Source organism: Melanotaenia boesemani, chromosome 15 (assembly GCF_017639745.1).
Source record: "Melanotaenia boesemani isolate fMelBoe1 chromosome 15, fMelBoe1.pri, whole genome shotgun sequence".
NCBI lineage: Eukaryota > Metazoa > Chordata > Actinopteri > Atheriniformes > Melanotaeniidae > Melanotaenia > Melanotaenia boesemani.
Window position 1 is genome coordinate 12,796,591 of NC_055696.1, and position 23,563 is coordinate 12,820,153.

Sequence of the window (23,563 nt, forward strand, 5' to 3'; positions counted from 1 at the left end):
AAGTCAGGAAGCTTAAAACGAAAAGAAAAAAAGCTGAGGCTGGAGAGAGAACAGATGGGTTGACAGTACGTCACCCAGTTCTTCCAGAGGTGAGGTGGTCAGTCAGTTCGTCTGATGGAAAGTTGTGGAACTTCAGCTTGTTGTCTCTTCTAAACTTTGTTCATATAAACTAGCTCACTTTGCTCCCCATATTGGCTCATATTTCTGAATAAAACGCTGGATTTTATTCATTTCACAATTTTAGTCAAATAATTAATGCAGACAAACAATTAGCAAGCAGCTCTGGTAGAAAAAATAAAAAAATAAAATCACGCATGTTCCGAACAGAAACGAGAGCAGCCGAAGCAGATGCTGCCAGACAGTCCCTCCCCACCCCTCCCCACCTGAACATGTCCAGGTGGCCCTGAGGAAGGAGGTGGGCAGCTGAGTGTTGAATTAATTGATTATTGTTAAGAAAAAAAAAACGTATAATAGAAAAATAGCTCAGAATTAATAATAATATATATATTTTTTTGTTTATTTTAGACCGATCTGAATCGTTTAGAAAATGCTCAGCTATCACTGTAATGTTAGGTCAGGTCAGTAATTTGGGACTCATTCTCCTGCTTTGCAGCAGGAACATTTCTAGAGCAGCAGACTGGGTGACTGCTTTCAATCCAATCAGAGAAATATTTACATTTTCTAGATATCAGAAGATTAACTAGCAACAACCATATAGCATCATATATGTTTCCCCACTAATCTAATGCTTCACTTGTGAGTCTACAGATCTGGAGATAAATTAGACTTCATGTGCTGCTACATGAGAGAAACAATGATGTGGAGGATTGGTAGTCAAATCAATTTCCCTTCACATTGTTGGTGAAATCACTGAAAGCACCTTTAAAACAAAATAGTGGGAGGCCACCAGAAATAATGATTGTGATGCTATTACAAATTACATTACATCATTGGAGATACTATATAATTTTGTATGCCATGTACACTACAGAGCCAGGTCCAGGATCATCTTCAAGTTTGTCAGAGAGGAGAGTGGAAATGGAGGAAGACATTGAAGAGGGTACAGATTCAGATGATGAGGATACACCACGAGAGAGTGTAGGAAGGCTCAGAGAGACAGCAGGGAGTGAGAACATTGAAAATCAAGCTGAAGATGTTGAAAGTGATTCAGATGAGGGGGGCCCACTTCAGTTTCTTTTCATGGGGCCCAAAATCACTAGCAGCGCCCCTGCCCCTGTCACTCATGGGCCCAATGAATCCTTCCCCTTTACCCCCCCTTTTCAGCGCCCCAGAATATGAATAGCAGAATATTTGTGTGCCTTGCTCTTACATTTCCTTTTTTGTCTTTAATTGGTGCACTAATCTCATGATAATAGCAGCTGAAGCAGTAAATGTGTAAACAGTTACACACTGAATCAATGTCTGACTGTAACCTCCCCACTGTGGTATTTCATCATCCCATTAGAAACCATGTGACACATCTCCCTGTATCTCCGCTCTTTCAAGTATAAATACATGGATTAAAATAGTGCACTGCACAGCTGATGTTGCTTCAGGTGATTTTGTTAGTGGCAACTTTTAGTAGCTGTGCCATCTTTAAATATATTGTGTAATTTGCTTTTTTATAGCCATCATGATATTTAACATGACATTTGTTCGCCCTGCAAATTTCTACCTGAGTGGCTTTTCCAACATCCCTCATACTAACTTTTACTATGTTTTCTTATGTTTTGTTTATATTGTTACTGTTCTTGGAAATGTTTTTCTCCTCTTTGTCATCTTTCTGGTAAAGTCTCTTCATACTCCTAAATACATGATTGTGTTCCACTTGGCTTTGACAGATCTGTGTGGCAGCACAGCTCTCATCCCAAAAGTCTTGGATACATTTCTGTTTGACAGGAGGTACATTGTCTATGAGGCTTGTTTAGGTTACATGTTCTTTGTTTTTTTATTTGGAAGTTTGCAGTCATGGACACTTGTCACCATGGCATATGACAGACTTATAGCCATTTGTGTTCCTCTGAGGTACCACAGCATTGTTACTAAAAACTCTATTGCGGCAATGTTGCTGTTTTTATGGGTGTTTTTGTTGAGTCTGATAACATGTATAGTTGATCTAATTGATCGCCTTTCTTTCTGTGGCTCTTTAGCAGTGCAAAGTTTTTACTGTGATCATGGGCCGATATTTCGCCTGGCCTGCAATGATACAATTTTAAATAGTATAATGGCAAATGTTCTGTTTTTTGTAGTCATCTGCATTCCTGTTATACTGATAGCTATAACTTATGTTTGTATTTCCATAGCACTGAGCAGGATTGCATCTAAAGAGGAACGACTCAGGGCATTGAAAACCTGCACATCTCACCTGATTCTTATTGCTATTTTCTATCTACCATTGCTGTACACCAATATAGCTGCATTGGCTTCATACATCCATCCAAATACCAGAATCATAAATTCCTCTTTGACACACACCCTTCCAGCTTTGCTCAATCCTATTATATACTCTTTAAAGACAGAAGAAGTTTTGAATGCTATTAAAAAGCTTTGGAAAAGACATCACCTTTGTAACATAGTTTCAAAATGATCTCTTTATCATTGATGCATGAAATGTTTTACTACATAACAAGACTATGTAAAATAAATAGAGTAATTATATTGTACTAGCCACATTGTGTACAGTTTAGCAACTTCTGTGATCTTCAAAACACATTTTAATTTCTTTAAGACATCATATGACAGGGAGAATTGTGAGACAAAGACTTCAACAACATAGAATGTCTTGATGCATCTTTATTTATTTTTTTACTTTGTTTTTTCCTTCTACAAAACATGATTAATGTAAGGTGTACAGTACATAACCATCCCTGAAGCCACCTGTTTGTGCTATATATATCCAAATGTGTATATCTTTTTTTAATATAAAGCATATGCCTTCTTTTTAAAGAATTATCTTACTCCTATTAGTTTTCTCCGAAGGAAAAAAATTACACAAGCTTTCTGGTTATAGAGCTATTTGTGCAAACTTTCTATTGTACACACAAGCTTCTATTGTACTGCTTTAATTGAGATCAAATTAATAAAGAGAACATGTTGCAGGTTCAACTCCCTGCAAGATTCTGTCTTTCTTTTATGCATGCCTGACAGCACAGACGGGTTTTGTTTTGAAATGAGGGGGGGGTGCACTTCTCTCTCGGCTCACACTCACACAAAAATAGATTTATATTTAAAAGAAATATTTGCTATCATACAAATGCCGTGTACATCATGGGTGCTGTGACATCTTTTTCTTTGTAATCTTTTCCTGCCCAGCATCATAGCAAGAAAAATGATTGTTTGGTTGCCTTGTGCCGAACAAATTTGCTTGGTCTACGGGAACTTGATGGATAAAACTTTTGTGAATTTAAAGCCCGTTTTGATGTTTTAGTTTAGCTCTTTATTTATTGCTAAGGTCTGGTTTACACTACAACGTTTCCACGCAGAACACTTAACTTTTTCTTTTGGGTATTTAAAAAAAGAAAAGTGAATTTACACAACAGTGGAATGAAAACTATCTCTGTGCAGGGGAAAATGCAGTAAGAACAGAAACTATGTAGTGTGCATGCCAGGCACCTAGTGGGCATTGAAACTTTTTAATGGTCTAAAACGATTATAGACAACATGACAAACAATTAATTTTAAAGTTTCACTGAAAATCTGTTCAAATAAGGCTTCATACTAACGAAGCATAGAGCTGTCACCCAAATAATAAAAAATGGGACCTCATCATGCTATAACGTGATGGTTTATTGTAAAAACTACTTTATGGGACGTGGTCGCCATACTGAAATATATGCATTGTTTCTTGTATGCACACTCTTTTACAGTGACAAGCACAATTCAGTCAATAAAGAAGGAAACCTTTAAATAAATTAGAAGCACTTACAGAGTGCAGACCTCCACCAAGCCACACAATCACTCACCTGGGAAAATCCTAAAAGGCTCAACAGTCCACCCAGTTCCCATCTATATTTCTGACTTTCTGGATTACCAGATAATTTTCATTTATCTTTTTTCTTCCTTATTTCTGTCTCCAACTAGTAAAGAATCCTTCAAAGAATTCCTGGATATAGATGGTGATCCGGATCACCCCCAAAATGCAATCACTCTTTCGTTTATTCAATTTTCTTTCCTTAAAATTTCTAAATTCATACATTGATTTTTGAGTTATGTTTTTAACAGACAGTCAGACTTACAGACAAACACAGCAGAAAACATAATAAAAGAAATGAACAGAAGCAGAGGAATGAATGCAGAATAAGCTTTGGCTATGCTCCAGTACATGAATGAAGAAGACTCAGATGGGGAAGAAATGGTCAGCTCCTTTGCTACAATAGGACCAAGTCAAGACAACCTTGACAAGACACCGAGACAGTATTCATCTAGAGCTGCAACTAGAAGATGGCCTGTTGTTGTGTTTTATTACGTTTTGGACATGGCTGCAATGAATGCATGGGTCCATACCGGCCAATGACCCAGCATGCGTTCATTGACCTGCGATACAATAAATTAATATCAGATGACATCCTGCGCTCTGTGTCATCGCTTGGCATTATGTTGCACACTTGAATATTGACTCAGTCTGTTGTCTAGCTGTCATCTTGTTTACTGTGCCTTTGTTCATCCTTCTTATTCTTTTGTCTTTTTGGTTGGGCAGGTGTTTCCGATACAGCAACTGGGAGGAAGTCACATAAAAGCAACAAGTTCCTGTATCTAACTCAAGAGTGTCCTTTTTAAAAATGTTTCCCCTGGTCATGGTGGAGCTTTGTAGAGAAACCAAATGTCAATACAAAGTCTCTAAATATCTTTTCTGCTGGTGTTTTTGCGGCTTTGTTTCTGCAGGCCTTAGCGAACCATGTGAAATGGTCCATTACAACAGAGATGTACTCATATACACTTCTCTAAATGAAGGAAATCAATGGAGACCATCTCCAAAGGGTATGTAGTGATGATGTTGGTGAGTGGGACTTTTGATGGTTTGTTAGGTCGCTCCCGTTTCATGCAGCTGCAGACATGGTTAATATAATGTTCAGCATTACCCTGCATGCCAGGCCAATAGAAGCGATCTCTGATGAGATTTACTACTTGCTCAACTCCCAGATGACCCATCTCCTCATGAAGTTCCTTATACACCAGCTGATGGTATTTCTTGGGTAGGAGGAGCTGGGATCGACTGGCTGTCCTGTGATGAAGTACAATGTACAGTCTGTGCTTTTGTCTCATTAGAGCACATGTCTCTCTGTTTTCACTCCGCCTGCCACCTTTTGGCCATTTGTTGGTTCTCATACATTCCAAAACTTTACCAATCATTGGATCATCTTTTTGTGCCTCCCTGAGGACTACCTTTGAGATTTCGCTCACTGCCATCATTGTATTTTTGCTCTTCCGTGTCCAAAGTGCTTATGGTTGCAGGACACAGCCAGGACTCTGACTCTTGAGACTGAACAACAACTACTTGAATCACACTGCTCATCACTTCTGGGTATACTGTTTGTGTGCAGGCCTGCATGTACTATTCCATGTTTAGTGGCATCCGTGAGAGACCATCTGCATCCCTGTCAACTTTCCCGGAGCGAAACTTTATTGAGAACTGGAAATCAGCAAGTTCAGTGACCCAGGATGAGAGGTTGCATTCAGCTTAGCCGTGGAGAGCACATATGTGAGGGGGTTATTGTCAGTATAGACAGTAAAGGGTGGTGCATGATAAATAATCCCTAAATCTCTCACATATGGCCCACTTATGAGCCAGGAACTCCAGTTTCCCTGAATGAAGATGGTAGTTCTTTTCTGGGGCTGTCAGAGTCCTGGATCCATAAGCTATCCCTGCCAGTCTCCCCTGTTGCTGCTGGTAAAGCACAGCCTCAAGCCCCTCACGTGAAGCATTGCAGTGCAAAATGAAGGGTTGTTCAAAATCTGGATATTCCATGATGGGTGGCTGTAACAGAAAGTAATAGCTGACAGAGCACCTCCTGATGTTTCGCTGACCATGTGATTGATCGAGACGATGGCAACTGTCCTTCACTGCCATGTTTTTGTTTCCATCTGCTCCGTTTTTGATGTTTCTGTTTGCCCTTCTTTGCCGGACTTGAGGAGACAAGGTCGTAGAGGGGTTTCGCCAAACAGGAGAAGTTTGGGACGTAACTGCGATAGTATGAGATGAACCCTAGTAGTGTTCTTAGTTCTTCCACTGTAGAAGGGATCCTCTCTCTTAAAGCCTGTACAGGAGCAATGTCTGCAGGGTCCATTGTATATCCGTCCTTTGTGACCAGCCCTCCAAGAAATCTCACTTGGTTCCTGAAGATGTCACATTTTTTTGGTGTCAACTTGACACCATGCTTCTGATAACAATGTAACACACTTCGAAGGTGATCCAAATGGTCCTCAAATGTTTTAGAGTGAACCAAGTTGTCATCCAAATATGGCAAGCATACCTCATCCTGCAGTCTAGCTAGACACTCCTCCATGGACCTCTAAAACTCTGCAGGGGCTGATGATAACCCAAAGGGGATTCTCACCCATTCATACAGGCCCCAGGGTGTAATAAATGCATTCAGTGGGCGGCTCGATTCCTCCAAGGAGTCCTGGTGATAGGCCTTTCCTTGATCGAGGACTGAGAACCAGGCACTCCCGATCAGACTGTTCAACATGTTCTGAATAAGAGGAATTGGGAGACGATCTGGTAGAGACTTCTTGGTCAACTCTCTGTAATCACAACACAGTCGAATGCTGCCATCTTTTTTCCACACACAGACAACAGGACTAGAATAGGAGGACTTAGACTTTCCAGCCCCTGTTTAACAGATCCTCTAAATCCGGTCCTCGTGAGCTACTGTCCTGCAGGTTTTGGATTCTTCCTAATTGCTCCCGTTGACGCTTCGGGAACTGACTGTGCTCCAGCTCTTTCCTGATTTTCAGGTCCTTACTACTCCTCCTGAACTTTTGTTGTCTCTACCATTCTATGCTGGCCGCCTCATTTGTTTTTGTTATTAGTATATCATTGGTGACTGTCAGATCATCCAGAAAGTTCTTGAGCTGGTGTTTCACATTACTAATGAGCCCCATTCCCACAGCTCTCAGAAACTTCCTTACAATCAGGTCTGGACTGCAATGCTTGTCTGTGCCAGGTTCTCTGGATGCCGACAGCAACCTTTCTTTTAGTTCTATTGCCCGAAATAAGAAGTTCTGAGGCAATTCACCATTGTCTTGTGTAATGTTTATCAGGCGATAATACAAGTCAGTGGAGCTCTCCTCCTTGTAATGGCCCTTTAATATGGTGAGCAGTTATGCCAGAGTGAGCTCTGCTTTTATCGTCAGCATATCACAAAGAAGCAACCCTGGGCTGACGGCTCTAACAACAGCTTCAATAATCTCCACTTTACTGTGTTTCTTTTTAAGTCCTATATCGATCTAATGCATCAAGTTAGAATAGGAGCGCTTGTCTCTCTGACCTCTCTCTCCAATCTGCCCATTAATTTTAAACTCCCTTCTTATGGTGACTTCTGGTGGGTTAGCAGCAAAGGGGTTGTCAGGTTGTGTTGGAGGGGGCCCCTGTGTCATCATTTTATTTGACACTTTAGTCATTTCCTCCTCCAATTTCTTAGCTGAGGCTTGAAAGCTTAATTGCAACGCTGCATAATGTTCTCTCAAGCTTGCTAATGCAGCAGCCTCTTTTTCAGAACTGTCCTAACTCACTCACAATATCACAATATCTCCTTTTCCTTCACTCCCTCTGCTTTAGATATTAATCTGATGAGGAAATCGTGATCCACTTCTTCCTCTTCGTATTCAATAGCCTTCTCAGCGCTTTCAGTAATTAGCCTGATCAGCGTGTGCTTCTTAGCCTGATTTTCAGCAGAAATCTTTGCATGTAAACATACCTCCTGCAACTGGTCCACTTTTAACTGCACAAGGATCTCACTGAGCTGGTCCTGCAGTTGTTCCAGTTCCATTGCTGATGCAATAACAGTTTAGCTTGTCTTCATGCTGACTCCCCCGTACGAGCCACCAAATTTTGTTGCACGCTTGAATAATGACTCAGTGTGTTGTCTTTGCGGGTTTTATTGTGGTTGGCTGTTACAAGAAGACATGAGAGCACAGTAAGCACAAGCATCCATCATTTTCAGCAGCCGACACAGCACTGAACTAACGCTGTATATAAATTCACACTCAGCACTATTAACTTTGCTCTAACATGTCATACCGTCTGTTATTTACAGATCAGGGAAATGCATACACATCACAAATACTCACAAGTAAACTTTGGTCCCGCTAACGCTGACCAAAAGTTAGCTTAGCTGATAGTTTTCTGAAGCTAACAACATAAGTAAACCTCTGTTAACTACACACAACTTTTCCACACTCTCAGGGACTATTCTGCTATCTAATACATATACATCCATGTATTATTTGTTAATATTTACCTGTTACAAGAAGACATGAGAACACAGTAAGCACAAGCAACCACCATTTTCAGCAGCAGACACAGCACTGAACTAAGGTTGTGGCATGCGGAGCCAGGAGTGCTCACTGTATGAGACACGCCCTCCTGTGGTCAAATAGAGCAATTACACATTCACGGTTCAAAATCTGTGCGAGAACATAAAATAAAATAAATAACCAGGGGGGTAGCTTGTGTTCAACCTCTATACTCTCACAATTATGTGATGCTTTTTCTATTTTTAAATGTATTTATTTTGTTGATATGTCCTCTATATTGTTTTGTGTTTTATTGTGAATCACTTTTTGATTTTTAGCTTGAAAGGTGCTATATAAATAAACATTTACTTACTTTACTTTTTATTTTTTGCCCCCTCAAATAATTGATAAAGAATATAAATACATTAATAAGTTGTTTATTTTTGTTAAATGTTAGCTGATAAGTCAATATTGTAAGCTTTTTGAAGCTTTGTCTAAAAGATTCAAAGGGAAAAATAATTGGCCTCTTTAAAAGCCACCTTTATAATCTTTATGCTGCATCGGCATGGTGTCAAAATGGCACCCTCTTAAAGAGGGTATTGAAATGCTCTAGCATAAAAAAAAAAAGAGGCAACAGGTAATAAACACATACATATTGTACATACATACTGTACATACATGCATACATAAAAACATATGGACTTGGGGAAGATGAACAAACAAGGAAATAAGTGCTTAACACAAGATCCTTTAACATGCAGACATCAGTTATCTCCATTGCTGTAGCTGTACAGTTTCATTCTGAAGTCTTAAAACCGCATTGTTTATATTTAATTTTTCACTTAAAGATCTTCAGTGCATGACCAAATAATAAATCTCAGTATGTTATAAAATGTGTTTAGTAAAACAGCCACAATATAGTGAACTGGCCTTTAACATGTGTTAAAAGCACATGGAGATTTCTGTCTTTCTGAATTACAAGATTAATTATTTTAATGCAGGTTTGTCCAAGAGTTGGGGGAAAATGGTGAAACAGTATAGTTGTATGATAAGGAACTGTCTTCTTGTTGACAAAGGTCAGATAGTTTTCCATATCTGGTAACTTGATTTAATCACATTATCAGAATTGTTCAGCAAATACAGATACAAAGATGTGTCATAATGCAACAGTGTGACAGCAACAGCCTTTTGAACTTAAGCCAGTTTGTGTTGAGTTAGCAGCCTAGTGAATCATGTGTTTGACTCATACTAGTGTTACTTCAATTTCTTGTTGTCTTAGAAGCCAATCTGTCATTATTTGGTCTACAGCTGATGCATGTGTTTTCAGTGGGAGACTGCTGTATGGCCTGTACATAAACTAGCAGACAATACCCCCTCATGAAGCCTGCACCGTACATATCAACCCACTAGAGGTCAGGCCCTCATCATAGTTCCTGTCTTCAGGCCTTTTATACTGTTTGTATAATTTAAAGTAGAGCCTAAACTACTGGCGTGACTGCACTGACACAATATATATATATATATATATATATATATATATATATATATATATATATATATATATATATATATATATTCGAATCTCGGCTGGGGGGTTTGAACCTTGAGGGTGGTGGCCTTTCTGTGTGGAGTTTGCATGTTCTCCCCGTGTATGCGTGGGTTCTCTCCAGGTTCTCCGGCTTCCTCCCACCATCCAAAGACATGCATGTTAGGTTAATTGGACACTCTAAATTCTCCCTAGGAGTGAGTGTGTGTGTGAATGGTTGTTTGTCTATCTGTGTTGGCCCTGCGACAGACTGGTGACCTGTCCAGGGTGTACCCTGCCTCTCACCTGTTAAAATGCTGGGATAGGCTCCAGCTTACCCGCGACCCGAAATGGAATAAGCGGTCAAGATAATGGATGGATGGATGGATGAATATATATATATATATATATATATATATATATATATATATATATATATATATATATATATATATATATATATATATATAATTATACAATGGGACAAAATCAGCAGCAAAACAAAGAAATAATTTTTCCTGTCCTGTAACCATGTTGTGAAAATGTATTTCAAAGCCAAAACGAGTACAAAACACCCTGTCATGTGACTTATGTTTATCTTTGTGTAGCCCTCTATAACACATGTTGAGATAGTAGATTTCAGAAAAATATGACATAATATAAAAGAAGAAAGCACAAGGTTTGAGTTTCATATTTTAAGCTTTCCCAGTATATTATAAATCTAATACAGTAAACATTTTAACAAGTTCTGTTGGCATTTACAGTGTTGAAAGTACATGTATGCATCACAGCGAGACAAACTAAAAATCATGCTGGTAACATTCTGTGTTTAAGTTTTGTGTTTGAGTTTAGAAATCTGTTAAACTACAATTTCTTTAAAGATATTTTTTCTTTTTGTTTTTTAGACAGTATATCTTACAGCAAAAAGGACTACATGCCAGAGTTCAAACCCAGGTCAGATATGAAGATGAGAACATTACAATAACTATACACTTGTTAGTTATATTTATTTATTTTTTGTTTCAAATAACAAATGACAAATGGATATTTCTCTTCGATACTCCAGCTTCCTCCCACCGTCCATAAACATTCTTGTTAGGTTAAACGGTGTCTAAATTCTCCGTTGGAGTGAGATGAAATGTTATTTGTCTCTGTGTTGGCCCTGCGATGGACTGGCGACCTCTCCAGGCTGTACTGCCTCTAGTCTAAACGCAACCGATATACGATCCACAAAATGTAATTTCACGAAACACTGACATATAATCACAAATACAGTGAAAAAAAAAATATTTAAACCTGTCTCGATTTTGTAAAATTGTTTTTATTTATCTTAACATCCACAAGACACCTTTTGTCCATAATGTAGAGCAGAATGAATGCTTTAAATTTTAGTTTTAGTGCTTGTTGACAGTTATTAAAGACAGGACACTTGCACAATTGTCTTCATTAGAAGACGGTCTGTGTTTTTTATACTACAGCTCCTTGGAGGAGGATGGGGTAGAAGACTTTTTAGAGTTGTAACTGTCCTGACTGCAGAAAAGGTAGCAAAGATCAAAAACAGGCAGATTAAGTTTTAACCTGTTAGTCAGGATTGCATCATCTACTAAAGTAAAAACAAATCACAAAAACATTTAAAAAATCAAAGCTGTGATTAAGAGTCTTATTTGTTAGTTAATTTTCTAAGAACTATTAGCACTGATGATGTCATAGTTGAACCAAAATGGTGACCAGTTTGGGAGAATCCCATCTGCCAGTGGTTACTGAAACAGCACACACACAACATTTTTACACAAATTTGCTAAGAATATTGTTCTGCTCTCACAAGGACTGTATTGCATTAATTTTGTCTTTTCTAAACAATTTCAGAGCTCTGATTTGAATTTCTCTTGTTTTCAAAGAATAAACAATAGGATTAACGCAAGGTGGGATGCAAGAGGATAGGGACAGGCTCAAGACCCGTTGGTCGGGGTTTATAGCTCCAAAGAAAAACCCAATTGTGAATATGACAAAAATAGGAATGTAAAATAAAACAACAAGGATTATATGCTCAACACAAGTGGCCAAAGCTTTTAGTCGACTTTCCACAGATTTCATCTTATACACAGTCACCAGGATGCTGATATAAGTCAGAAGAATGAAAATAAAGGGCCCTCCAAGGAGTGAAACAGATAAAAAAGATGCTGCAAACCACTGCATTGAGTAATCATTACAAGCAAGTCGAAACACAGGTGCATAGTCGCAGAAATAGCTGAAGACTCTAACTGACCTACAAAATGAGAGTCGTGTCATTATACTTGTGGTAAATGCTATTGTTACCAGAACAAAGCACCACGTGATGCTGACAATACAACACATGCGGCGCACTGTGTTGATTGAGTTATGACGAAGAGGGAAGCATATAGCAATCAACCGGTCGTAGGCAAGTATGGTTAGAGCAATGGACTCCAGTGATATCAACACATAATATACATACATTTGTACTAAACAGAGGTTAAAAGGAATGAAGTTGTCCTTAATGAGAAATACCTTGATCATGCTGGGAATAATACACGTGTTAAGAAATAGATCAGTGACTGCGAGGTTAACGACAGCCAAAAATTTCGGAGTGTGCAAACAGTGATTAAAAATAATTATATAGATCAGCAAACAGTTAAACAGAACTGTAACCACATAAACAAAAGCAAGAAAGATGATATACACACTTATTAAAGGCAGTGACTCAAATGCAACGATATAGAAGCCTGGGGGATGTATGATGAGAGAGCTGTTATAAACAGTCCTGAGAAATGGCATGGTTAATCTCCAAGGTCTTGGTTGGAAGATGGCCTTTACTTTTAAGATGTTTCTGTCAAAAGAAGCATAAATTGTGTGCATCATTAGAAATCTCTCAGATGTACAAGCATAGCTCTCATGAACATTTAAAAATTAAATCACCTGATGTTCTTCTTACGTTGTTTAGCAGCAGTTCTGTTTGATGCTGCATCCAAAAGCAACAAGCAGATAACTGCAAATCTGACCTGTGTACAGTGGAAAATATATTTCCCAGCTGATCCCATGAGATAAACTTAACAACTCATATTACAAAGCCTTTCTGAAATACCCTATTATTTTCACTAATTTGATCCATGGAGATCAAGAGTGTGGTTAACTCTAATTAACTACTTTTGTGCTCAAAACAAGTATCTAATTGTTGTTACATGAATGCTGATTTAGTGAATCAAAACAGTTTGCAAGGAGTTGTGGTTCTAATGTTTGAATTTTCTCAGTTGAACAACTATTGTTGTACATGGCAATCTTATAGTTCATACCTGTGAATGTGCTAGTCCTGTTATCTCGTACTCTTTTACTGCTTCACGTTATTTAAAAGTAGAGGTTTTGCAAACATTTTATTTTCAAAGTGGTGCAGCAAAGTTGCACACAGGAGTCCAGTTAGAAGGCCTCCAGTGTACCGGTTCTTTACACTAATCATTTGCTCATGACAATGTTCACAGACTGTGGTGTGAAACAAAAATATTAAGGCTTTTCCTTTAGGTAGATAAAAAACATTACACATAGTACCATAATTAGAGTTTGTTACAAAAAATATTAGGTAATATATCCCCATAATTCCAGAGGTAAAACAATAGGTTGGCCAAAATGTGCAATGCAAAATTTAACTTATTATAATTCGATTAAAATGTATTTGGAACTTTTGTTTTTAATTTTCTTCTCAATCATCAACCAACATACAAATTAAGAGAACGTTTGGAGAGATTTATATCGGCTGATAATTAAAAAATAATTGCTCAGAATCTACATCACACACTTAAAAGTCCAAGTTATGAAGTTGCTCACACTTTATTTTCATCACAAGTAATTAAATTAGGTAGTCTTTGCACATTAAAATCAGGTCCTGTGTTTGGACTTGTGAGTTCAGCTGGTTGCAGACTCAGTTTCCATTTGCTGTTGCTTCTTCAGTTGTTCTTTCCGAGAACTTTGGAAATTCATCATGCAGTCTTTGAAAGCCTGAACCTGCTTCTGGCAGGATCGCCAGTCCTGATGTTCGGCCATACATTCCTGCACAGCATAATGCAGCTCAGCACAGCCAGTGCGGGAGATCATCTGTTCAACGGGGTCATCCTCATCATCTTTTCGGCTGCGGTCATGAGGTGAAGGGGATGCCATCTTGCTTGCATATAATACACTGACTTATGTAGTCTGCAGAGGAAAAAAAACAAAACAAACAAAAAATCTTTTTTATTTTTGAAATACCAAAGAAGAGTACAGCTTTAGGAGTGAATGACTGCTGTTCAGACTTCTTTGTAACTTCTCTAAATATATGTGTAAATCTAAGAAAGGGGGTGCTTGCTTTTAGAATTGTCAGTTTACAAATAGCTTAGCTTAGACCATATAACAACTGCTTTTGTAAAAGATATTCATGAAACAAAAGCCTTTAAAAGCTAACAAAGCATAAGTCAAATGCTTTGTATTTTAAAACGATTTTAAACGTTACCATTGTCATTTAAATTTAAAATGAATTACATCTGAAGGCATATAGGTAACTTAAGAACTATTTAGAATTCACAACTTTATTGATATATCTTAGAAATAACTTCTGATTTCAATGTGTTATCCATTATCTACTTTGTTTGCAAACATGCTGGCGAAATAGGCCATTAACCACAAGCTTTTTTGTTTTACCTCTTTATTGTTGCTCTGTGAATCTCTTTATCGTGATGAAAATGATAATTTCATATGATCATATCTCCAGACGGCGTAATCACACAAACAGCATTGGCGTTACATGGACGACATATTTCAGCAACGGACGAAAGTGTTGCCGTAAAATACGTCCGCCGATGCAAGCATTAGTTCCGCTGTTTAACAAATAGTGTACCTTGGAGAGAATACATTCAAAGTTTACCGACAGTGACGATATGAAAAACATTAACATTATTAACCACACATAAAGAAAAAATTAAGAAGGGTTTCTTAATTATTTGTCATAATTACAAGTACCAACAAAAAGTTTGTAAAAATTAAATGGGGTTCAAAATTGAACTGCCAGTACTGAATACTGGCACTTACAGCAGTGCTGTGCATGGTTTCTATAACTATTATGTATGGGGACAGTTGAGATTATTTGTATTGTTTTAGCTTGAGGTGTTAATTTGTTTTAGTATTTCTGTTTGATATCTAAATGTCACTAGATTGATGAGCAAAACCTCATCAGCATCTTTCCTTTTCAGGGATTATTTTTTCTTCTTTTATTTAAATAACTAGATAGAGGACATCATGTACAATATGTAATGCTCCACTTTCAATACTGATATGTCCTCTGCTAAAGGTCAAAACTGCTTTAGAGGTAACTGTTTTCAATGGTGGGGTTGAAACTTTTCTGACTTCTTTTTTTCTTTTTTTCTTTCATTTTTAAATAGGATCGTTGCGGTTAAGACCCACAAGTGTGAAAATCCATTTCACCCATCACAGGGCAATAATTTGAGAGTTTCCTAGCCATCTTGGTTCAGACTTTAACCTTCTCTTTTTTTTATATGATGACTATCAAATTGGGTTCCAAATTGACTATTTTATTAGTAAATAGATGCAAATAATTACAAACAAATACACAGATTTGACTATTTCCTTAAAACTTTAAATAGTAAAATTATTTTAATACAAAAAGTTTAAATATATTAAATTGATTAAACAAGATTCAGTTTCAAGTGGTTTATTTAGTGTCAAGGTTCTGATTTTCAAAATAAATGCAACAGGACAAATGCAGAGGCTAATGACACCATAAGTACTGCTGGTCTGGGTAACTGGCTCCCACATTAACACAAAAAAATTATGATTGCAGGGATGTAAAATCCAGCTACATAAATTAGGTGCAATGTAGACTGCTGAAGCTACTGTCCTGCAAATTGGTGATTTTATCCTAAATACTACCAATAGCATGCTTGTGTGAACAATTAAAGTTGAAGATCACAACGATTTACAAACCCCAATTTATTTTAAGTTGCAAATAAAAACAAAATACAATGATTTGCAAATCTTTTTTAGTCAATATTCAATCGTGCATTTAACAAAACAGACAATATGTATTATTCATTATGACAGCTGATGTTTTCCCACCCCCCAAAATTCACTCATTAACAATACAAATCAACACCTTTTGCAGTTTAAATGTCAACCTAATTAATTATACCTGAATCTCCAGTCTCACTGAATGCTCACCTACAAGGGTATTTTTTTCTAATGACCCACTAACTCGTTTATTTTTTGTGAAGGCATAATTACATATATAAAAATTAGACTGCACAACAAATCTTTAACAGATGGTCACAGGGTTTGACTGCAATCATTACACCAGGTTTGCATACTAACCAGTGTGCAGTGTTGTTGGTCTCCCATATTAAAACAGGACTAATAAAAATACATAACTTGTTAACTTTGACTATTAATTACATTACATTACATTAAACTATTAATTGACAATTACTAATTAGTAATTGGAAACAATGAGGATTTAATTATTGCACACACACACACACACACACACACACACACACACACACACACACACACACACACACACACACACACACACAGAGACAGACAAAATAGAATAATGTATATATATATATATATATATATATACATGTTCAAACAAATTTTTGCCATCATACAGCTGACATGTACACCATGGGTGTTGTGATATTTTTTACTTTCTATCTTGTTCTGTCCAGCATCACAGCAAAAAATATGATTGTTTGGTTGCCTTGTTGTGCCGACCAAACTTGCTTTGTCTACGGGATCTTGGTGGATAGAAAAAATCAGTTTCCTGGCTCTTTAGATTCATTAATATTATTTTTAGAGTTTTTATAATCGTGTTGTGTAGGAAGTGACTCAACAACAAAACATAATGACACTGGCGATGAGCAGTACTCCCTGAAGGGGCTTTTTGTCACCAAACAAAAGTCGGTGACCTTTGATAAAAGTACTCCTGGGAGCTCTGCTAATGAGTCCTATTTGTGATGTCACTTCCCAAGGATGTTGGTTAATGACCTTTCTTAACAAACAAAGCTTTTACTGTTCAAGCTTAAGCCTAATTAATCTAATCCACATCCATTAAAAGGTTGTGCACTCTTGCAATTAAAGTTGCAAGGATGCTTAGTGATACTGATGAGCCTCTAGTGTCTTTAAACATTTAAAACAAATTATCAAATAGTCCCATCCTTTCTTAACAGTTACAGGAGTGAGGCCTGTAGTTACAGCTTCTACTCCTGCTGGTGTTTGCTGTGCACTTTTTCTTTTTCTTATAACTTGTTGGCCAAATGTTGTTAACAATAGATATCATAGCTAACAATGTGGTCATGGTTATATGCTGGTTTAGCAGTGGATGCAGATTATGAACTGCTGAGTTAATTGTCATCCTCTGGATGTCCATTACAAGTCAGAATAAACTGAGAAGCCAAGTTTCCATTTAGTCTTTAAGGACTCATCCTAGAGCCAGAAATTTGGATTACTGCAATAACCTTTATCCAGCAGAAGCAATACAGGAGGAATTAAGTTTAAAAGTGGAAGTTTAACATTATAATAAATTTATGAAAACCTGTTACTTTAATCACATTGTTACCTCAAAAGTATTACACTGAAAATTCTGACAAACCACTGTAAAAAGCACTTTAAGCAACAGATCTTACAGCACGTTCTAGATACACTAGCCCGAATCTAACTACTAAGGAAAGAGCTTCTACTGCTAAAATAAGCTTCCATTTAAAATCAAAGTTAACCCTTGTTACATGACCCTTGTTACTAAAACTGAACTGTCCTAGCTGAAATATTTATATTTCCTGGTATCCTTCTGAATGAAATGACTGAGGGGATTGATTAACTAATCAGGATAAAAGTTCAGTAGTAGACTGTTTACAAACAAAGCTTTTTAACATTTCTCTCCAGTGAGAGTCAGAGCTAAGAATTGACTATGTTTTTTTTTCTTTTAGTCACCATCTTCTTACCGCAGTGGTGATTTGGATAATTGCCCCTTATGGGATAATAAAGTTACTTTGACTTGGACTTTGTGACACTTAAACCACTTGGGCTGCATTTCTCTCCTGACAGTAATGGCTCTATAATGAGTGCTTGTGCCCTCACTGCAGGGAATCTGATCTAAACTCCAACTTTAGTCAGCTCTACAGGGATGGTAATTTGTATCTGTGTTACAAATTCATTTGACTCATTGAATAAACTTTTTCTTGCATTTCCAAATCTTCTAAAAGTTTTGTGACCTGCTATACTGTAATATAAGTAACTTATTTTCATTGATAAAATTACCAATATTTTTCTTGGCTAGTTTAATGGATATATTGGTCTTGACATTAAATTTTCTCATGAGATAGATCATAAAAACTTGTAAATCCAGTTTTGCTAATAGCCAGAGCCTGTTTTTGTGTGCAGCTCTGCAAATGATCCATAAAACCTTGAAGCATTACATAGATTAGGTGGTTGACAAGTGTTAATATTGTCTCTCTATTTTGGAGCTTAGCTTAGTCATTATTCATTTTACAGAGGTGGAGATCACATGGGACACGTGTTTAACATACTCCAATCCTTAATGACTTGGACATCCTGAAGCAGTAGGAGATAGCAGTGTATAAGCTTATGTTGTGCAATCACTGCATTGTTCCTAAACCTTTTGTTTCCACAAGCAATCTACAGGTGAAAACTTGACTAGAAAGTGTTGCAGCTTCTAAATGTAACAGCATTTATGATATATAATATTGTTTATGAGGAAACTCTTTGATCAGCATTGTTACAACAGGCAAATACACGCGTACAACTTCAAATGATGAAATTCCTTCATGTCTCTGGATGCTCTCTTTAGCGCCTTACATGATAAATTACACAATCTGTTGTTTCTTTGACTGGAAGACTTACGTTGTATCTCCAGAGGATGCTGTCTTTTTATTTTGTCTCTAATTAACATCTTGTACTGTTAAGATTTTAGTCTGAGTCTTCTCAGTTTGCATCTATTTTTAAATAATGAACTCCAAATGATGTCTCCCAGTTAAAATTTTGAGTGTGTGATATTTCTGTACTTGGTAACTAAAGCTAACTGAAGATTGTATTTAGGGGAACTACTGAACAAACACTGTGACTGAAAGCAACTGTCCATAGAGACACACAGTAACTGGTGAGGAAGTCTAATACTTTCTGTTAGGAAAGCAACTGTTAGACATAGTCAGTCACTCAGTTAGACATCATCTTAACTAGTGATATTATTAAACATACAATATTTGGCTAAATGCATCAGATCTGGAAAATTTAGTGGCAGATAAAACTACTAACTCACCTAAATTCTTATGTTGAGGCATCAGAATTTCTCCTGGTTGCACAAAAACTGCTGATGACCAAAGATACAATATGTCTCATGTCACCAAGGGCTGTAGCTTGATGAATACAGTCACATTTGGGTTGTGTGATAAGCAATATAAAAGATAAAAAAAATACTGCTTATTTTGAGTTTAACTGTAAATCTGAATAATAGTTTTTAATTATCACTGTAGTGTGAGAGTCAGTTGTAGAGATTTTAAAGCTTTTTGAGCTCTGATGTTGTTGGAGATTATGCTACACAATTAACAAAAGATATGCAACATTAATAGTAAAGCATGACACATATTAATAATAATGATTCGAAAGGCATTGTAGAGAAAGAACTGACCACTGTTTTAGACATCTTTACCACCAGATGTCTGCGTCACCAGATCATCTTCGTCCACACCCCGGGCACAATTTGTTCTCACTGCTGCCCTCAGGGATTCACCACAGGTCTATCCATGCCTGAAAAAGAAGACTAGCAAATACCTTTTACCCTAGTGTCATAAGAGTACTGTACTCCAGTAAATAACCATTTACATCTGCTCAGGGTTCAGTACTGTTTGATGCTTTGCACACACACACACACACACACACACACACACACACACACACACACACACACACACACACACACACACACACACACACACACACACACACACACACACACACATATATATATATATTCTATTCTATTCTATTCTATTTGTATGAAATAGCTGATTAAATAAATAAGTTATTGTATTTTCTGGACGCTTTGTACGGAGAGCTGCATTTCTGCCAAATGGCCACAGGAGGGCAGTAATTAACAATTTAATGATTTATAGAAAAAGTTAAAACTTTGTTTTAGGACAAATATAATATTCTATAGTGCAGACACATGACTGATACAATCATACTACATACTTGAACACTGTACATATTCTAGCAATGTTTTCATAATTTTGGCATGTGCAAGTTCCTGTAACATCTGGTATTATGGGCTAGATTTTATAGTTAAATGAGTGCTGTGAAAAATATTAAAATATTTTTTAGGAAAAAAAAAGACAATTTCTTCAGAATTATACTGTTTTGATTAAGTTTCAAATGCAAATATAAGTAGAGCAAAAAATTAGGGTATGGTAAAAAAATTACTTCTATTTTAATTTCAATTAGAAACAAGTCCCCCTCAGCTTCAAACAACATATCACAGTAATACGACAGGCCATATTCACAAATTTTATTTTATTTTGTTCCCTTACCCTCCCCCAAAGAAAAAGAAGAACAAAAGAGAGAAATATGTACAGATGTATACATGTACACATCTCCCTACACACATATACATAGATCAACATGCAGATACCAATAAAATTATTCATGCACTTAGAAACTCAGAATGTAGTAATTACACTGAGAATGTGTCAATGTACTAAGATGGAAAAGCTTTCAAAAGATCAGAAAGTGACAGACAGGTTGTCAGGGCAGATGTTGTTTCTGTCTCTACGGGAACAGGCCGGTGTTATGACTGCTCAGAGGATCAGCAGCTTTTCTTGAGTGAAGGACAACATGAAATATTCACACTGCTGAGACTGCAATTTTTTACACAGTCATTTGAAAGAGAAACTGTCTTATGCATTCCCTCTGCTCTGTAAACTGATGCACGGACAGATTATTTACAGAGCTACGGTGTTTGTATGATAAAAATACGATTTAATGAGCTGTCATCACTTCTAAACAGTTAAAATAAATAATGGTTATTTACTGATTATAAAAAATCTAAATATTTCTAAATCAGCTTCAGCTATGAAAATTTGTACGTTATTTTAAAAATTTATTTTTGACCAGTATTTAACAATATAATATAATATAATATATAATATAACAATATATTTCCTTTTACATAAATTAATTTAGTTCCAGATGAATTCATCTCATCATTTGAAGAGCTAAAGTAATGAGTCACTGTTTTATAAATCGTGGTTTCAGGGTTGTACTTGAATCCTGGTTCATTGGCCGTCCTGTGAAGCTTAAATCAAAACTGTATCATGGAAGATAATTCATTAGTCACTGGTTTGTGTATTTCTGACTGCTCATAATAACACTCAGACTTGGATAAAGCATCTCTGCTTTTTCACATGTTCCAACTCAACAATGTGGTTATGAATTCCTCAACATATAAATTGAATCTTTTAAATCTGGTTTAGTCCACATCTCAACTACATCTATAATCACCTGGTGAGCCTTCTAATACCTGCTTCATCCACTCAGCACTATGTCTTGTTCTCTTGATCCTACCCTCCCTATCTATGTCATCACTCATGCTCCCTCCTCCGTTTCCACTTCTCTTTGTCATCCATCCAACCCTTCCCTCACCCGTTCGTCCTTCCAACCTTTCTACCCATCCATCTGTCCTTTCTCCGCCTCCTTCATACATCCTCATCTCTCCTTAATCATCCTCTTCATCTCTCATCCGGTACCCCATCTCAACCCCATATCATTCATTCGCTTCTTGTTTTTGGGCACTATTTGAGGGTCCTGATTCGGCTTGGGTCATCCTGAGACAGAATGCCTACTCCTAGTCTTCTCTGAAAACGAGACACTCCAGATGAACCAACCACAAAACTTTCAAATCTCTCCATAATTCATCCATACCTGTCATTAAACCAATAAACCCGAGGAATAAATCACTGAGGAGTGCTCCTTGTTAGTGAAAAACGTATTAGGAGGAGGACCTATTTGATGGCCCTGTTTAGGTACTTGACTAAAGTCATAGTGGCCAAATAAAACATGTATGTGGGATTATTTGTCTATTTGTGAGTTTTTTCTTTTGTTTCTCTGTTTTACTTTTAGAAAAAAAGTTAGCCTTAAGATGGCAACTTTCAGTAAGCAGTGTGCAGCATGTTGGGTGTAAACTGGTTGTAAAGTCTTATAGTGGTGTTTTCTAACATAATTTTCTGTTTTTAGCTAAACAAACATTTAAATTCTGTCTATACAGCGACAGTGCAGATATATCAAAACCTTAAATTACAGGATATTTCCTGTTATTGACACAAGATTCCATAAGTATTCCATTTTATCTGAGAATGCATAGTTTCTTAATCTTTAATAAGAAATTTTATCACGTTTAGGCCACTTTATAATCACTGGCTAAAGACATTTTGGTGCCACAATATGCTGACGTAACAGTTGACTGTCAGCATGAAACATCTCCAGCTTTGCTTCAGTATAAGCTGGATCGATGACCACTGCAATAACCTTTTATAATTATTCTTTGTGTCAGCTAATAGGTGCCAGGACGAAATGGATGAGCTTCACAAACCTTTTATTGCTTGTAGTTTTATACTCACTTTTTCTTTTAATATTTGGTAATTCATTTTCAATTTAGTAGAGATGTATCAAAGAAAATTATTTTTAAATTAATGTTTTTATTATTACTTTCTAAATGTTTTATTCCATAAACAACAAAACAATGGCAGAAGTGAAATGACAGTGTTGTTATATAGGAGCACACTCAGTGATGCTCTGTGGTGAAGGAGTTAAAAAATAATTATATATTGTAAACTGTGAAGGAATTTCATTCTTTAAATCACTCCCTGGACATGAAAGACATTCCCTTTTTATGTGAAATGATGTAATCCAAAATGTGCACCTGTAATAAATAAATTTGTGGTGTGTTATCTGGGGATTTAGTTTCTGACCTCCAGAAACCAATTAAGGTCAAGCCTCATCTACTCACTGCATACTTTTTTCTTTAGATACTGTCAGGCATGTCTCTGGTCTTAATTAGTGAGCAGATCTCAGCTGCTTTCTCAGAATGTTAAGACAAAATCTTTTCTCTAGGCTAGAGGTGAATTGACAAGTCAGATTTTCTCATTAAGTCTTGGGTGAATCAAGATGCAGGACCTGGACTATAGTCATGTTCTGTAAAACCCCAGGGAAGGAAAAGTAAAAATAAAAAGCTGAAAATCTACTCTGGCCTACCCGATATGTTTCAGGATATCATTTAAACCCCCCCGAGTAGTCTCTGATGAATTAGTGCAGCTAAAGTGTTATTTCAGGATTCTCTGGTATTACACTTTTACGAAAGTTTTATGCAAATATACAATTGCTGTTTGTGAGTTTTGGATGTTAGAGGTAAAAATAAAACACAGTGATGACACAGAATTCCCTGAGAATTAATTTAAAATAAAACAGGACACAGTGACCCTGACTTAAGATTCACTTCTGCGTGCTCCAGGGAGTCTCCCT

At 36.8% G+C, this 23,563-nt stretch overlaps 2 protein-coding genes across 2 annotated transcripts; both read right to left on the minus strand.

Annotated features, from left to right (window-relative positions):
• Positions 1-11,370: 11,370 nt before the first annotated feature.
• Positions 11,371-13,668, minus strand: or41a3 (odorant receptor, family 41, subfamily A, member 3). The gene is made up of 2 exons (XM_042007466.1): positions 12,914-13,668; positions 11,371-12,824 (listed from the first exon to the last, which is right to left on the minus strand). The coding sequence occupies exons 1-2, from the start codon at positions 13,033-13,035 to the stop codon at positions 11,798-11,800; spliced, it is 1,149 nt and encodes a 382-aa protein (XP_041863400.1). The 5' UTR covers positions 13,036-13,668; the 3' UTR covers positions 11,371-11,797.
• A 129-nt stretch (positions 13,669-13,797) lies between these two features.
• LOC121653805 (cytochrome c oxidase assembly factor 4 homolog, mitochondrial) lies at positions 13,798-14,789 on the minus strand. Its single transcript, XM_042007467.1, has 2 exons — positions 14,660-14,789; positions 13,798-14,176 (listed from the first exon to the last, which is right to left on the minus strand). Exon 2 carries the CDS (start codon positions 14,141-14,143, stop codon positions 13,892-13,894), a length of 252 nt encoding a protein of 83 aa, XP_041863401.1. The 5' UTR covers positions 14,144-14,176; positions 14,660-14,789; the 3' UTR covers positions 13,798-13,891.
• Between the last annotated feature and the right edge of the window lie 8,774 nt (positions 14,790-23,563).

What these genes read in the sequence shown, in the direction of transcription:
- or41a3 (XM_042007466.1), bottom strand. Translation starts at nt 13,035, where the DNA reads ATGGGATCAGCTGGGAAATATATTTTCCACTGTACACAGGTCAGATTT. An exon ending in CAACGTAAGAAGAACATCAG is followed by an intron (nt 12,825 to 12,913) that starts GTGATTTAATTT and finishes TTCTTTTGACAG; the next exon opens with AAACATCTTAAAAGTAAAGG.
- LOC121653805 (XM_042007467.1), bottom strand. Translation starts at nt 14,143, where the DNA reads ATGGCATCCCCTTCACCTCATGACCGCAGCCGAAAAGATGATGAGGAT.